This window comes from Platalea leucorodia (genome assembly GCF_965183815.1).
Source record: "Platalea leucorodia genome assembly, chromosome: 3".
NCBI lineage: Eukaryota > Metazoa > Chordata > Aves > Pelecaniformes > Threskiornithidae > Platalea > Platalea leucorodia.
This window is the reverse complement of record NC_138825.1, coordinates 63441854-63459040: the sequence shown is the minus strand read 5'-3', so window position 1 is coordinate 63459040 and position 17187 is coordinate 63441854. Positions and strand designations below refer to the sequence as shown.

General features: G+C 41.9%; 1 protein-coding gene across 1 annotated transcript; it reads right to left on the bottom strand.

Annotated features, from left to right (window-relative positions):
* Positions 1–2455: 2455 nt before the first annotated feature.
* LOC309587246 (p53 apoptosis effector related to PMP-22-like) lies at positions 2456–17187 on the bottom strand (the record flags this gene model as incomplete). Its single annotated transcript, XM_082305255.1, has 3 exons — positions 2456–2670; positions 2932–3075; positions 16977–17187. 3 exons carry the CDS (start codon positions 17185–17187, stop codon positions 2456–2458), a joined length of 570 nt encoding a protein of 189 aa, XP_082161381.1.

Genomic DNA, 17187 nt, shown 5'->3' with positions numbered 1-17187 from the left:
ACAGCCACCAGCCCTGACACCGCTCTGTCACCCTTAGAGAGAAGGAGGAGGAAGAGGAGAGAGGGGAGGTGGTGAAACTGCTGAGAGCAGCAAGGGAGAGCAGGGAGGAAGGGGGATGATTGCTGGAGATTTTCTTTGCTTTTTAATTATGCTCTGCTCTCTCATCAAGGTTGGAGTCACATTCCTAAACCTTGTTTTGTGCACCTTTCCCTACCTCCAGCTGTTGGGTGAGTGTCCAGCTAATGTTAAAGAAACTGTAAATACAATCAGTGGTTGCTGAAGTTCCTTTAGCTTCCTCAGGGGATTGCCACATCCATTGGAGCAAAAACATCAAGCAGGACCGCACTGGCTTCCTATTCGGTGAACACGAGTGCGTTACCCTCCGTGCCAAAACAAGCTGTAGCACACTATAGCACAGAATCGTGCGTATAGTTACTTGACACCACAGAGCCCATAAGCAAACAGAGCAAGTCCGCTATTCTCATGTGCTTGTGACCAAGGCCTCAGGAGACAGCCAGAATAGGACTGAAGAAGAATACAAGCTGTTGTGATGCTAGATTTGTAAGTTACTCTCCCCTCTCAAAATCCAGCCAGCGTACCCAGGTGCTCCAAGGTGGTGCCTGAGGAGAGGAGGCTTTGGGGGCTTCCACACTTCCCTGCTGTTAGAGAACAAACGCTGAGACTCATTTTTGAAACAATACATAGATACCATCATTTATTAGGTATAATAAGCATAATGAAAAGATTTATGATATTTTTTTCTCTGAACAGATAATATTACACAAAGAATGGCGAGTCATTTTATACAAACTGCTTTCTCAACTCTATTTCATTTTAATTTCCTTCCAACTAGGAAACATCTTCTTAATTTATTTGCAAGTTCTTGTCTAACTATTCCCTGTTGCATGTACTCTCCCCATTGGTCTGATACATCTCTCATGTTTATTGATCAAAGTTAGAAGATACTTCATAAAAGTGAATGGAGTTAACTGCTTCAAAAAGAGTTTAAAAGTCCTGTGCCTTTATTAATTTTAGCTACCCAGAGGTTTTACTAAAAGATTTTTCTACCTCTCATTCTTTGCAATAAAGAACGTTTGGCAGGGCACTTTTCATAAAGTACACGTAGTTACAAAATTGCAGATGTGTTACAAGCTAATAATCCTCCATAGCTAAGGATTTCGATGCGACTTCTTTTTCCACATAGCAAAATTATCCATTTTTTCACTTAAGAGAAAAATTGGAATATTATAAAGTTAGGATTAATAAGGCAGAAACCAGCAGAGTCTTGAGTGTACTTCATTGCTTGCAATATATCGAGGCTTGCAGCACTGTGGAGTATAAGATACTGAAATGTGTTTTATGATGTGATTTTTCTCTATGAGAGCCTTAGTATGAGATGGCAAGGGGTATTTATCCATTTTACAGTTACGTACCACAGTATATACTTTCTACTTTTAAAATACTTATGAACAGCAAACCAATGAAAAAGGGGCCTTTTAACAAAGGTTTGATACCTACACTTACACTGCTCCAGCTCAACTCCTGATGTGTAGGGGAATCATACCTCCGCCTAAGTCCTTCCTGACCCTTCTATGCTGGATAAAAGAGCTGGACCAGCATAACAGAGCTTTCAAAAGCCATAGATTTTGATACAGTGGATAAAAGAGGCAGATGCCCATGAAGAAAGCCACACCAGGAGCCTCTTCAAACCAGGTCTGTAGGTTGCAGGGCTGGCTTGAAATCCCTTCTGCTTCTGCCTGCTCTGTGCTGGCCTCAGCAATGGCATGCCAGGATTTTTAAGGGTTTACTGATGGTCCTTGCTTACTCTTACAAATATTTAGAAATAAATACTTACATTCCACATGGATAAGTAAAAGTCAAGATGCTGGCTTTGGTAGGGGGCTTTCTCTCATCCTTTTCTTACCCTGTCCCTATGGCTTAAGTGAATGAATGAAAAATGGAAGCAAAGCTATGAAGTGCTGGCTGACTAATTTACTACTTTTGCAGTCAGTGGATAAAGGTATTTGGGTTCTTGAAAGATGTGCAATATCTTCAGGTTAAAGATGATGCATACAAAATGGGATTTTTGTGAGCTGCTTTCCTTCAGGAAGATAATATATATTGCTTTGTTTATTGGAAGTTTGAAAAGCTTTTCTGAATTTAATTAGAAATATGAAGGCATTTCAGATGCAATGGAATCCACAGACACCCCTCTCATGGGAATGAATGAGGAAACACAAGGTTTTTTAATATTTAGACTTTATCTAACCAACCCACATCAGATATGAAGGTCCAAAATAGAGTAGATGATAACTTTATTGCAGAATGCCAGTACTGTTTTTCTACATGTTTGAAAAGTTTCCAGCCTTTTCTACTAACATCCAATGACGATATTCTGGAAAATGTAGCTGGTCTGTGAGATATCTCTGGAATATGAATGCATTTTTCCTGGTGCTTATGGGGAAGAGTAAAAATATGTGGGCTTCACATTACCCAAGATCTGATCTTCATAGTTAGGAAGGCAGCAGAAGAAGAATCCTAAGCATATTTCCATAATGGCGGTGGTCCAGCCAAAGCCATAGGCCCAGCTGAACATATTGATTCCCGTCATTTCAATTTCAGTCGAGAACTTTACCGGATAAATGACCAGGCCCATGATGGAGAACACAGCTGAAGAAACAGGAGAAAACACAAAATGTTTAAGCTAACACCCATCACGTTGCCTGCCTCCAGAATACCGGTAGCTAAACCCACCCATGTTTTGGAGAATTTGAAAATCAATCCACTGCCATGACAGACTTTATATTATTTTTCATAGAGAACTCAAGTGCACTCAGGCAAAGACTTGGGTATAGAATCAGCTGAGGGAAATACCAGTTCTAGTATGGATACACCTGCACAAGCTAAACTTGACATCATACACTGCCTTACCAGCAACAAAAAGCAAGCCTCCAATCCCGCGTATGAAGTTGAACCGAAGTGTGTCAATGGCAAATGCTATGATGGCCAGAGCAAAACAGATGACTAGAAGTATAAAACCGACCAGGTATGTAGCAGCAGCAGCTCTTCCCCAGGCTGAAATCAGAAGGAAGATACATTAGAAAGGAACAAAAATATCCCTTGCAGTGTTTTTCTCGGGTTTATAATGAAAGGCTAATTTTAAACAAATGTGAAAAGAAGGTCAGCTCCCAAGAAGGAAATCACGGGAGCTTTCTTTCCTCTCGTAGGTGAACATTTTAGTTCCACAACAAATCATTCACTAAGTGCAGAATGCATAAAAACACCAGCTTTGACCTCTCATGCAGAATGCAATGGGGCTTGCATGCAAGCTCCCTCTTTAGACTTAACAATTAAGAATTGAGACAAAAATGACTGTAAAGATGTAAGAATGGACACTCTTATTCAATAACAAATGTCCTTACTTCAGCAGATGCCCTAAAACCAGCAGCATTTTGCATGGAGAAGGAGAATTAGACTGTTCCTGAAACTAATTAAATTCTTCCTTTAAAAAAAAAAGTGTTTATACAAGCACTACCACTCTGGCATGCAAATTTAAAGGTATGGCAATAGTATATAAATGCCAAAATTCAGTGGTTTCTGCTTTTTCAGCCTTTGTTTAGCTCCGTGTCCTGAATGGAGCTGAAGACTTGGAATCTGTTTTGTAGGGAAATTTGACCTCTGCTTTTGATCCAAAGTCAGAACCATTTTATTTTGAAAAGCTTTTTCAGGATATTAATACTTTCATTTTCAAATTATATAACTTTATGTTACAACATGTCAGAGCAAAGCATATTTTGTTGGCATAACAACTGGAAAAAATATTATTTATTCAGTATTTTAAGTCTTGAGGGGCAACTACTGCTCAAAGAGATCAAAGTGTCTCCTCTTCTGAATGTAAAAAGCCCACTTTGACACTTTTAAAATTGTGTATGTAGATGGAGTAGGCAGTTAAAGTCTGCTGGGCATCTACAGACTTCACCCCTTCGCCTACACTATGCATTTGTAAGGTGTCAGCTTCTAACCAAATATGTACAGCAGCAATGCTGAAAAATTATCACAGCCCAAACAACCCTGACAATAATTACAACTCAACTTAATGCAGTGCGTACTCTTCAGTAAAAGTTCCCTCTGGAACTAAATTAACATTTTTGATACACAGTAACCTGCCAATTTGTTTGCTTCGAGCATGCAAATAATAAAATGCGAAGTGTCCTACCTTCCCCCTGGCCAGTGTTGGGTAGGCATGAAAGCCACCATCCTGGCCCTGGTAGATGACACGCTAGCGCTCAACCTCTCTTCCCCCAGGCCCCACACCACCTCTGCTATTAGACTAGAAATATGGATCCGGATTTTCCAGCTCTACTTTCCTTCCCATCAGCCCATCAAAACCAATTTCCCTTTTTGTTTGCTTTTCACCATCCCCCCCCTGCTTTATGATCCCTGCTCCATTCTACCTGTTGCACTATATTTTCAGTTTTATGTTGTGTCCTTTTTCTTCCTCATGCCAAGAAGTTTCTGTCTTTTTATAGGGCTTCTCAACTGTATTATTTTTCCTGTAAACAGGCAGCTGCCTGAGAAGACTGAAAAGGACAGCAAAAATGTGCCTACGTCTCAGTTTCTAGCCCAGTATTTTAGCCCAAACTCTACTCCTGGGGAGTTTACAGGAGGCTCAGAGGTGGAGCATGCAATGTGGAGGCACAGGTGGGAGGGCAGCACCTCAAGCAGAGTATCAAAGGAAAGAGCCAGTAAGAGGAATTTCTCGTATTGCCACAGCTCAGTTTACCCTGTTGAGGATGCTCCTGCTCCCAGGCTCTCTGCCACCCCTCTACAACAGCAAAAAGAGGGGCTCCTGGCCATAAGAGAAGTTGCTCAGCAGTGGTGACCTCACTGCTCTTGGATACAAGAGTTATAACTTCTGGCAGAAGGGTGAAATGACAAGGACATCTAGAGGTGATGTTTTTGTTAGGTGCACAACTGGTTGTGATTAGGTGCAAAACTCCTGGGCAAAGGGGTGTCCTTTCCCAGAGCAGACTCAGAGGGCAGCTGCGTGCCCAGGAAGTCTGAGGCACCATCAGACCTGGGGGTTTCGTCTCACCCGCTGCCGCTGCCACTGCTGTGGGCAGCAGATGGGCTGCCAGAGCTCAGCCTTGCTTCCCAAGTGCAGCCGATGGCAGAGCACCGTCCCCCAGGGTGGGAGCGTCGCCTGGGCTGGGGGCGCAGGGGGCTGTGCCTGGTGGCCACAGCCGTGTGCAGTGGCACCTTGCCCATGCCAGCGTCTCCCTCCTCCGCTGGGCTTGCCCAGGTGTTTTTCCTGAAGTAGTGTTACAAATGCTGTGACTGTATGAAAGCAGATTGGGTGCACGCCCAGCCCGCCGGGCATTGGCTATACAGCAAGAAGAGACATGCTTGTTGCAGGATGCTCACATCTTTGGGAGGCATTGCTTAATCACCTAACAGCCAGTTTTATGACTCTCACTTCTACAAAAGAGAAAAAGAGTTAACTCAATGTTGGGAGGAAACCAATACGCAGCTCCAAGTAAGGCAATAGGATTGCATGGAAGAGTCACTATGGGGTTTTTTTGAGGAATGGTACCCTGACTTCATCTGTCCTTTACAAAAAGTAGCAGTTATCAGTAGTCTAAGACCACAGTGTGCAAACACCTTACCTTTCTAGGGTAAAAGGTAGCAAAAGCTTTGTGTAGAATTAATTACAACTTTTTCTATATCTGAGATGTTTATTTTTCCTTGGGCCAGCCAGGAGCACTAGAGTAGCTTAGTGTCTTTACCAATAGAACTAACACTTACAATTCCTTAAAAATGCCAGAATTAGAAGAAAAATTGATCAGAAAACACTGACACGTGAGTGGCTAATCTGGTCCCAAATATTTTCTTATCTTCCAATGTTGTGGGGGTTTTTTTTGCTGTAACATAAAGCAAAAGCATAAATAAATTGTTCTAACTGCAAAGCTTTTTCTTAAAAAATGTGAACTCCCGGCCAAAGAATCACCACAGGTGCAACACCAACTCAAGGTACGCCTGACTCTACAGCGAGGGCAGTTGAAGCTGAAAGGCTCTAGTCCACCTGTCGTCAAATCACAAATAAAAACAGATGGAGCAGCAGGTTACAAGACATCAGTCTGAGTCTGTGAAAATATTCAGCAATTTGTGAAATCTGTTTTCTCAGCCCCCAAAAATGGCAGTGATGGTTTGGCTGCTTAAGAGTTAAAATGTGCTCGTTAGAAAAGAAATGCGTGTTTATGCAAGAGTGTCCTTGAATACCAGCAGGATCCTGTAACACTTGTGTGCTGGTCCTATTTCTCCCTTTTTCAACTCCTCTATCAGCTGAAAGAATGCCAATGAACGCCATGAAAGGGTTTGTAGGAAGCTACACACCGTCCACTCTTGAAAACTCCTCCTAGGTGGCAATTTTCTGAGCAATTCTGTCTTAAAACAAGACCTTGCTACCCCAAACAGGGAAAAGGAACCCACATTTTCATGCCTATCATCTCAAGCAGAGCAAGACAGTGCTTCTATTTACAGTCTTTTGTACGTCAATCAGCAATGATTTGTGAGAGTCCAGACTACCCACAGTGAATACAGTAATATGTGACCACTGGAAAATGAAAATAAGTGCCTGCCTTCTAAAACTGCTTTGTGAGAAGACCCCTGAGCTAATTTGGAGACCAGAATGAGCCTACCCATACCAGTACAGAGCTCACCATAGCTTATGAGCATGATAATTAGCTGAGACAGTATACAATAATAATGCAGCTTTATTACGCTGCTATTAAAGCTAACTCAGTTTAGAGGCAGCATGGCTGCCTCTTGTGTTGCACCATCTAAACACATTCCGAATATCCTGTTGCTGACTGCAGCCATAGGGAAGCTGATGGACTTGATTAGAGATCCAGGACGAAGACTGTCTCCAGCGTCCTGCCTTCCTGATTTTACTCCTTCATGCGTTTTCCAGTTTGCAAAAATGTAAACACTGTCTCTGCTTCACACATAAGGAAATAAACTTCCTTGCTCAGCAGTAAGTTGAGCCAAAGCTTTGAACCACCAGATCTAGTCTTTCCTTAGCCTGCCGTACTTCATGCTCCAAATAGTGCCTTCAAACAATAGCTGTCCTGCCTTGAAAATAGCATGTGAATTTTACTTCCCCCATGACAAATACAAATTTCTTTGTTTCTGGTGTATGTGGTTCAAAACATGGGAAAACATTCACAATGACATTCTCATGTTTTGATTGATCTGGTACCTCCAAACCATATGAACTACTGAGTCTCTCCCTTTGGAGAGACTCATTTTCTGAAAGAAACCCAAGAGAGTTCAGAGAGTTGGTCTAATCAATAAGAACATTCTTCTCCAAATTTCCCTCCTGGCTTGAAGCTAAATACACAACTAGTACTGGAAAGAAAAACAAATGTTTATTGCCAGCTCGCAGACACCAACAATTATCTACAGGTTCTTGCTGACTGATTGTTTTAACACATCAGCCACTGCAGCGAATTGTGCAGCAATTGTAGGAAGGATAGTTTTAATCCAAAAGGGGGGGGGGGGGGGGGAGGGAGGGGGAAGGAGAAAATGCAAGAGACGACTAATATTTTGCTCTGTTATCCTTCATACCACCAAGGGAAAGAAACACAAACCCTGCAGTTCTAGCTCCAGTCTTGCAAAGCAATTCTTACAAGAACTAAAATCTGCCGTGGTGGTGATTCATCTCTGTGTTGTACATAATGAGAATGTTTCCAGGCTGAGTTTGCAGAGCTCAACCTGTTTTACGTCTCTCTGATTAAAGGGAAAGAGCATTATTTTGGAAACAAAGCTGAACTCACTTGGGTTTCTCAACCTGACGTTCTTCATCAGGGTGTGGTGAACTCTGCAGAGCACATGCTTCACTTTTTGAAAAGGAATTGCTTTGGCCAGGTTTTATCCATTTCATTTTGGTTTGTTCTCCTCAAGAAAGTTTCCATTGGAAAGTGAGCATGTCTGCAGCAGAACATGTATTCTCCTTAGCTTGAATCTTAAGATGGCCCATCAAGCCCATTAACCCACATCTGAATTTATCACCCGAAGGCTTGCAAGCTGTTGGTATATATGCAAGCCACTGTCATCCAGGACTCTGGATTCCCTGTGTTATCTGTGCAACACTGGACAGTGCAAAATCCTGTCTTCTGGAAATCATGACTCTGTAACATGCCAACCACACGAAATTTCTGTGCTCTTTTTGAAAACCAGTGAACATTTAAATCTCTGCAAGTGTTTGCTGATCACATAAGCTGGCATTGAAATACCAGTGTGCATGTGTTTGCATACAGCCAAGATAAATCAGAAACTATTAAAAGCAGTTTCTTATGAATAAACTGTATGTGCAGATTGAAAGCTATTGACTGAAAATGATTTCAAAGGAAGGCTATACAAATGAAGAAAATCAAATGTTAGTCATGGATAATTTATGAACAGAATAAAATGACAAAAAAATATCAAAGGCATGATTGGATGTGTATTATTCTCTGAGCTTCTATGTTCATTGCTTCTGGATCATCTTAAAACAACTGCATTCTCTGAATATCTTTCCCATGGGGAGTCAATACTGGATGTTTTTCTTTGGGTTTTTTTTGTGTGAGTTTATACCATTTGGAGTAGAATACAAAATTTTTGGTCCTTCTGTTCAGCATCCTTTTTGGTAGCTTCGTTCTTTTTCCCCTAGCATTACTTCTTTAGAATTCATTGGCAGTTAATATGGGTTTCTCATTTAATAAGAGTATTATCTCATAACATGCAAGCTGTTTTTATGTGAGCAGGAACTAGCTTTTAGCTTGCCACTAGTTAAGAGACAACCATGGAAGCACAGAATAACCTATTTAGGTTCACACTAAGATAATATCATTACAAAAGTTTCTCCGTGATTAGTAGCAGGTCCCATATAAATGAGAAAGGATTAGGAATTTAGGACAATTACCCCATAATAATGATTTTAAATGACAACAGTAAGGAAAAAAACCTTTATGCATAGGCCATCTATAAGTAAAACACAGTATAGATTAGCAGAAAGCAGTGTCTTGACCGTAGCTTAGTGCTAAAGTGAGAGCTCAGTTTGGCTTGGTGAACTTTAACTCCCTTAAAGCAAAAACCTATTAAATCCCCACCACTGACTTCATTCACAAACATATAGAGGTAAAGCTTGCATCCAAGGCTTTATGTACTTCTGCAAACCTTTTCTCTTATTGAGGTAGGCAATTCAACTTAGAAGCTATTCCGACTTGAATTTGAGGGAAGGAGCAGTTACATCTTGAGGGAGTGGTTCAAATTCGTCTCAGCATAAGCCCAGGCATGTACAAGCTTGACTTAGAAGCTGGCTTCTGCAAATCTTGTATTAATGAGGGCTGCTCCCTGATGCTTACTTAGTGCTAGGGAGGCAGAAGTGGCAGAGGGCGTAGAGCCATCATCAAAGGGAGCACCAAGGGAGTAAGTTAGCTATTAAAAATAATGTGCACACAGTGCCTCAAATTTAAAGGTTTGCTCATGAGAGAGTCAGGGAATTCCCCCTATCTCACATTATCTTCAGAAGCAGTTGCATACATTGAGAACATCTCAGAATTAAAGCTCAGTCTTATACACTTTAATGCTATAACATTTTTTCCTCCTATTCTTTCCTATTTATTTTAAATTAAAGCAGGATTACTTACACTTGGATGTGTATATAGGGGTTGGAAGGGTCTGGTAAATAAAACAGGCAAGGTATTGATTAATCAGTACATATACATAAGCTCAGTTAATCAGAGTAGCAAGATGTACCTGCTCCCTAACTACCCCTGAGTTAAAGGTGGGTTAAAATATTTAATGTGAATTAAACAGAATCAATTTCCATGATACCACAGGGTATGAACTAGGATTTCTAATTGAAACAGCAGAGTGGAGCCTTTCCAAAAAGTTCTTTTTAAGTTTTATATTCCCAGGGCCACTTGAGGCCAAAGAACACTGGATTTACATCTCATTTCCGTATGCACCAAGTATTGTTCTCACTCTTGATCCGCAGTTTTTATGCTGTGAGCAAACTTTGTTCTGAAACCTTGCTGAAAGTTGCCTTTTGCACTAGGGAGTTTCTCTCTGATAGAGAGCAGCTGTGAATCTGGATCTAATTTTCTGTTAGAAGCAAAATTTTACCATTTGCAAAAGAAAAACCCCAACATATAAGCAGAAATGGTACTTTGTGCTCATAAAATACATCTTAAGCTCTATTTACTCTTCTTGTGAATGACATAGCTTTTACAGTGCATCCTGAAAGCCTTCATTGCTAACTGCTTATTGCTGATGGCGTTGTTAAAGAACAGCACAGAGACTTCCTACATTTAGGGCCTGATTTGGGCACAGTGTGCATATTCAACATAATAGGTGACTTTAGATGTATTCAGTTGCAGATTAGTACTTCAGCAGAACTGTATGTGATCTGAAGTGTTATTTAGTACCAGTAGAAGGAAGGCAGAAACCTCTGGGACGTAGGCTACCATCATCACTCCACAAACTACCTTGAGTTCCTGGGAATCTTTGACTGATGAGAGATTTTGTAATGGTACTTGACAAAGACGAAACACGGCATTACAATACTCACTGACTCAATGCATTCAAGGTTGCTCAGAACAATGCAAGCTGTCAGTGAGAAGTGACATGGAAATGTGAAAAAAACAGTGTTTTGAGAGTTTTGTTTCTTTTCCTGCGTAACTCCTTTCCTGCTTAAGCAACCTGACTGTTTAACCCTACAGTGGAATTCAAAATCCATCTTGCAGCCCTTATCACTGTTCAGACTATGGAGAGGTTATTATGGCCCAGCTGTATCAGATTACCTCAATAAGCTAGAGGAAGAGATGAGGTGAAGAGAAATGAGAGTTTAGCCACAAGTTTCCACACATTTTCAGCAGAGATGCCTCTTGTGTGTCTGTGTGTGTGTGTGTGAGTGAATGGTATCCTCTCAAGGACTTAAGGTCCTGACGATGCAAAGTGTTGAGGATCTTCATGAAGTCCTCAGCACCAGCAGTTCATATCTCGTGATGGGGAGATGAGAACCCTCCACACGATTGCTATTTTTCCACCCAATTTAACTGTAATTATTAAAGGAAGGTTGGATGACAAACAGTGGGATGCCATCTGCAATTGCTCTCTGTAGAGTTAATTGCTGAAGAGCATAACTATTATTTAGAAAAGAGTCTGATTAAATGAATCTGCCACTAAACATATAAAAGGACAAACCCTAAAATTACAAGGGAAAGCATGTTAACAATTGCAGATGAGGAATAAAAATTGCAATGGTAATTAAATGCTCTGGGCTTGATTCCCTTCTCCTATACCTCTTTAGTAACAATGGAATGTCTCCTACAAGCTGGGGAAAAATCAAATTTGTTCTTTCTTTCTTGCATCAGAGTTCCTTAAATACGCTGTTGTTCTGATATTTTCATTACTATATACGTTTAATTGAGCCTGTATTTTCTAGCATTCTAAGTTTTGAATAATGATTGAATATTCTATGTTATTAAGTAACTAATCTTGTAATCTCATTTCTCACTGGTGAGTCCCAGGTAACATTACACTTTTAGGAGACTGATGACTTCGGAAATTATGTGCTTCTCTATTCACTGTTATTAAAACTACAGGCAATCACTGTATATAAATATAACTGTTTCATGCTACAATGCAGTAGGAACAGCAACAAGCTTGGGTTTTCAGTTCACCCTGTGTTAAAGGAGTCAGGGTTTGCCCTGTAATCCAGGCAATGCACAGAGCACAGAGCTGGACTCCGTTCTGGGCTCTTCCACAGGCTTCCTTGGACTGGTCAGAAACCTCCCCAGCCTTTGTTTCCCAGCTTTAAGGACACTTTTCCAAATCTACTTGAATTTTACCAAATTCTGAAAGCCTTTAGGTGCAGAACCTTGACTTCGGGGAAAGTCTGCAATAAAGGCCCTGTGACTTGAGCTGGTCCCTGCTTCAAAAGCACAGTTAACTTGTTTGCTTCATTTCTGTTCCTACATGCAGACACCCTCAGATGCCAAAGAGCTGCTGGGACAGCCTGCTTCTCCTCCCAGGCCCTGCTGAGAGTGGCTGTCTCTGAGCCCATCCCTTTGGAAATATCCCCGTGTCACTCTGCTCAGGGCGCTTGCTTCAGCTTGAGGCAAGTGAGGGCTTCCCCATGTCTGGGATTAGGTGCTGGCTGTCAGATACGATGGGAACGTGGAGGAAGGCAAAACAGTTTTACGTAGGCAGCATGGCAACAAGGAAACTTGGTGTCTGCTCTGTCCTGTGCCCCGGGTGTGATGAGTCACTCGTCTGCTGGAGAAGATAGTTTTCCAGAGGGATAGCTGTGGGGCCAGCAGTGCAAGGCCACTGGTAGGTGTAGCACCAAAAGAGGTCCTTTGCTGCTCAGAGGCTGCTCCCGATCACACCACATACCTCGCTGTTGTATCATTAGCTGGGCATTTTTAGCAAGTGATTTCCATTTTGTTATTCCTCCAGAATAATAAATGATGCTTCATCACAGCAAAAGATTCTCCAGACCCGAGAGCCTGATATAGGCAAAACAGGGAAGAAAATCTACTCCTCAATGGGGTTCTTATAAGATGAAAGCAGAATATTTCTTTCCTCAAGAGAATATTACCTTTTGCAACATTCCCTTCTTTCACTTATCCCCTAGACATACTTATCTGCTGCCATATTTGAAGTAATTTTTTGCCCATTATACTCCTATCTTGTAGTATTGTATTAATATTCATGGACCAAAATAAAACTGGAATGAGCTAGAGCATAGTTACCCATTATTTGCCTGGAAGACAAGATGCAGGAAGGTGTACTTTCCAGATGGCAAAATCATTCATCCCTCCACTAATCTCCACAGACACTAAACCCTCCACACATCTTAGGAAAAGGCTGTAATTGAATACTAAGATGTGAAAATAACTGAAAAACTAGATTCCAATTGTCATGTGGAAATGTCTTTTCCTGATTTTTTCCCCAAGATCTCTATTTGCACCATGCAAATGAGCCAACCACTTCAACCTAAATTTAGAGCCTTAAGCTTGCAGTTATTTTGATGGCAGCATCTATACATGGAAGAGCTGCAGGGCCAGGTGGGACAATTGTAGCCATAAGTTTTTCATCTTAACTGTGCATCACATTGGGACTAATAAAATAAAATCAGTTATTTTCTCCCAACCAAACCCACACATGTTTAAACATCTTCAAAGCCTGCAGTGGAATAAATTACACACTGAAAAAGTGTCTCAGGTCTGTGAGACACACCTTGTTCAAGAGACGTTATATAGTCAAAAATCAAGAAAAACAAAGGTGTGCTGTGCCAGCTTCACGAAGGGATTTAACCTCTGCATTTTCTTTGCAAGCTCAGCCATGTCCCAGGCAGATACATTCCACATTGTGCTCATTATCTATCCAAAAAGTCTTTGTCTCTGTCTTTGTAAAGGTTCAAGCATGTTATAAGCTTGAGACCTTTACTTGTTCCAAGTGCAAGAACATTGCAGAGCTACAGTTTCCATCTCTCAGTCCCTCATCCTAAACTCCATTTGTTTCTACTAAGTGTCCTAATGCATGAGATGTTTTTTCCTAGAAAGCTCTATTTATCTGAGCTGAATATGTTTGAAAAGCAAGAGACTTCTGACAAAGTCTAGATGAGTATCATATGGTTAAAGAAGAAAATCTGAACTCTTGGAGAAGATAACAGAGTGTATAAACTCTTCATATTCTCACTTTCCACAGAGTTCATAAACTTTGCAGAAGACCTAGAGTGTGTAGATGCTTTCACAGAAGATAACTGCACTGGTGGAGTTACTCTCCTGGCTTTGAAAAAAAAAAATTGTACAGGCATCTTGTCTTCTTTGTGAGGTTTTGAATTCTGTCAGCTTAAGCCAATATTCAGAGACCCCAACCTCCACTGGTGCAACCAATGAAACATTCAACCTTCAAAACATTCAACCTCAAACATTCCCTTCCAAACTGACTGACCTCAACAATGCTGGCTTTTTGTCTTCTGTCTGTGTATATACATATGTTAAGCCGAACAGCAGAGATTCAAGGGGAATTACAACCATTGCAGGTGGAGAATTTGATTTGAATTTGCACATTATATTGAACAACTTGCAAGAATGTTACAGTTACATTTAATTATGATAGGATGAAGATGTCTGTAGTGGATTAAGATAGCTACACTGTCCAAGTCATGTTGAGAATATTTGCTGGCAGCTGCTGGGATACGCATGCGTATCACGTATGTCAGTGCAACCACCCCCGCAGGAAGACCAAATTTCAGAACCTGCCCAGCCTGTGGCAGATTAGGCAGGGAAGCTGAGAGTAAAGCCCAGAGGAAAGGAGATGGGAACTGTGGAATAGAGGGGGGAAAGAGAGAGTTCATCTCAGGAAAGGTGTAAAACACTTCTATCCTTTCTGTTTACATCATGCCTTTTGTCTCTGTGCTCAGGAAGGTGTGTAATTACACTTTGTTTATCCAGCACTGTGTTTAGCTTGGCACAGTACAAAGTTAAATATCCCGCAGAACGTGATGCTGAATGCTTCTGTTCTATGACCTTTCTGGAGCAGTGTGGATAAACGTAATCCCAGAATTCTTAAAACCCTATGTTTCAGCATTGAGGGAGGTGGAATCAAGCTCAACACAAGACCTGGATGCTCACCGGTGAGATGCTGTCTCATGGCCTGGTCTTTTGGGTGGAATCCAAGACCAGCATCAGGCACCTGCACCCCGTGTGGGGAAAGGCAGGATCCCCAGAAGAAAAATCGCAACCCCACACCAACTGAACAAGGACAGAATGATAGGAAAACCGGAAGACAGAATTGGATCTGAATACATCCCACCCCTGGAGAGAAGGTGTCTGAAGGAAGGGTCTGGAAAGGATCAAGACAGTAACGAGTTTGCATCCTTAATGGTCAGATCTACAGCCCTCTTATGGGTCAGGCGTAACCCACCCTTGCAATGGCCACGATCTACGTTGTAATGGCATAATCTTGCAGAGGCAGAAGCCTGGCAGCATAATCCAGTCAGCTGGCCTATGCACACATTGTTTACATACAGGCTTTATGCATTCTCCCATTGGCTAAGTGACTCCATTGTCCCAGACATATCTTCCTTTTCCACCTGGAAATTTTGTCCATGAGGATTCTGAGGATTTGCTTAGGTTTTCTGGGTATTTAATAAGCTTGAAGAGGTCAAATGATAGCTGCATGCCCATTGAGAGCATAATGCAGTCATGCAGCACATGAACAATGTTTCTAGTGGTTTCAGAAGCATCAGCTGACTCTCCAGTGTACGCACCAGAGAATATTCTGCATTTGTGTACTAAGTCCAACATTTCTGTGTTAGAAGTGCTGGACTTATTGTGGATGTGGTTCATGGTAACCCCAGACACTGCGGGATGGCCCACAGAGAGTATGACCTCCCTGGTTTGTCTGTAGATGCTGTCCAGTGGGAAACTGTGCATACAACTACAGAATTAAAGCATTTAAGAGTGAGGCAGGATAAGGAAGAAAGTGAAATGCAAAACAACCATGTAGGACCTGGAAGCAAGGTGAAACATCTCTGGTATTATCAAGAGAAGCAAGGTGAAACTTCTTAATATTTTCTGTCCAGTTAAAGCTAGCATTCATGACACAGTGCCTAACCTGGAGGTCAGGAGGAGGGCTCACTTTTCATGGAAACTTAGGACTGAGAAGCCCTTTGCTAAGCATCACGGTCTCTCTCCTGCTCACCAGCGCCATGTACCAGAGGCAGCAAACTGGCTTCACCTATGCCCAGCCACCCAGCTGACACAGCTCTGAGGGCAGGACTGGGCGTGATGCTGAAGGGAGCCAGTCTTGTCCTGGAGCCCTACCCTCACAGAGGCCTGCTACAATTAACTCGCTACAGCTGAATTTTATGCATAGAAGGTAGAGTTTGACCTTAGATGATAAACTTTCAGGAACAATTTTAAGAAGCTGTAATAAATGATCCCTGAGACTGCTTCTGAAAGTGTTTTTACGCTCATTTTCAACAAAAGCAGCTGAGATTCTGAGCCTGAGAGAAAATGCTCTTCTTTTTAATCTGAATAAGCATACATTGTAAGAACGCTTGAACTTTCCTCCTGGCTCAAGCTAACAGCCCATCACTCACAATAACTTGTTTCAGACCGTGGCCAATAGCAGATATATATAGGTTAAAAAAAAAAAAAAGAAAAAAAAAGAAACAAAAAAAGAAACAGGGAACATCTAGACTGATCCTTCTTTTTGCCTGTTCTCCCAGGCTCAGTGGTTTACACCTTTTCAAGCTGAAGGTTGCACCTGGGTCAACACTTTTAATAGCATACTTAACCAAAACTCAGTACAAACAAGAAATCCTTTCATCTTTTAAAGCTTTCTTTCATAATCACAAGGAGACTCTTTTCACAGGACCCACCTACCAGAGCAGTTTCAGGGCAGCATTCTGCAGCCTGACACTCCCTTGGGATATCTTCCTACCATCTTACATTTTTTCCTCCCCATTTCTTGCTGGCACTCAGGACTGGCTTATCACACTAATACCAGGCTTACCCATGCAACTTGCTGTTCGGACATTTGATCAGCAGTAGCTGTTAAGTTTTGGAAAGCAGTGATTAGTGAGAAGAGGTTACTAGCTTCTTCTAAGAGAGGAAGAAAACCTTAAATGCTGTAATATTTTCTGCACTGGTACATTACCATGTGTGGTTTTTTGTACTATGCAACCCACCATCTACAGCAACCGGGTTTCTTTCTGCAGGGGTAAAGGCATTTTTCTTCTTCACCCTATTAGTCAAAAGCCTTGATATATTTCAGTGACAGTCCCTACTGCCCGTAACTTCATACATAAACACCAGATATTAGGCGGTACGGTTAGGAGAGCTGAAGGAAGATGAGCTCGGAGATGTGACCCACTGCTTCAGAGGCTGCTCCCTGCCACCCTTGCAGGCGCTTACCGTAACGCATGAGGGACTCGCAGGTCCATTCCCCACCCTGCTCAGGCCTCGTGCAGCTCTCCCATAACGACGCTTGGTGCATGTAGGGCAAGGTCTGCGACTCCAGCCAGCCCCTGCCCGCCAGCGCAATGATACCAAAGATGACGCCTATGCCCAGCAGCAGGGGCAGGATCCATCTGCACCGCGTGTAGTCGAGGCCGTACTTCACCAT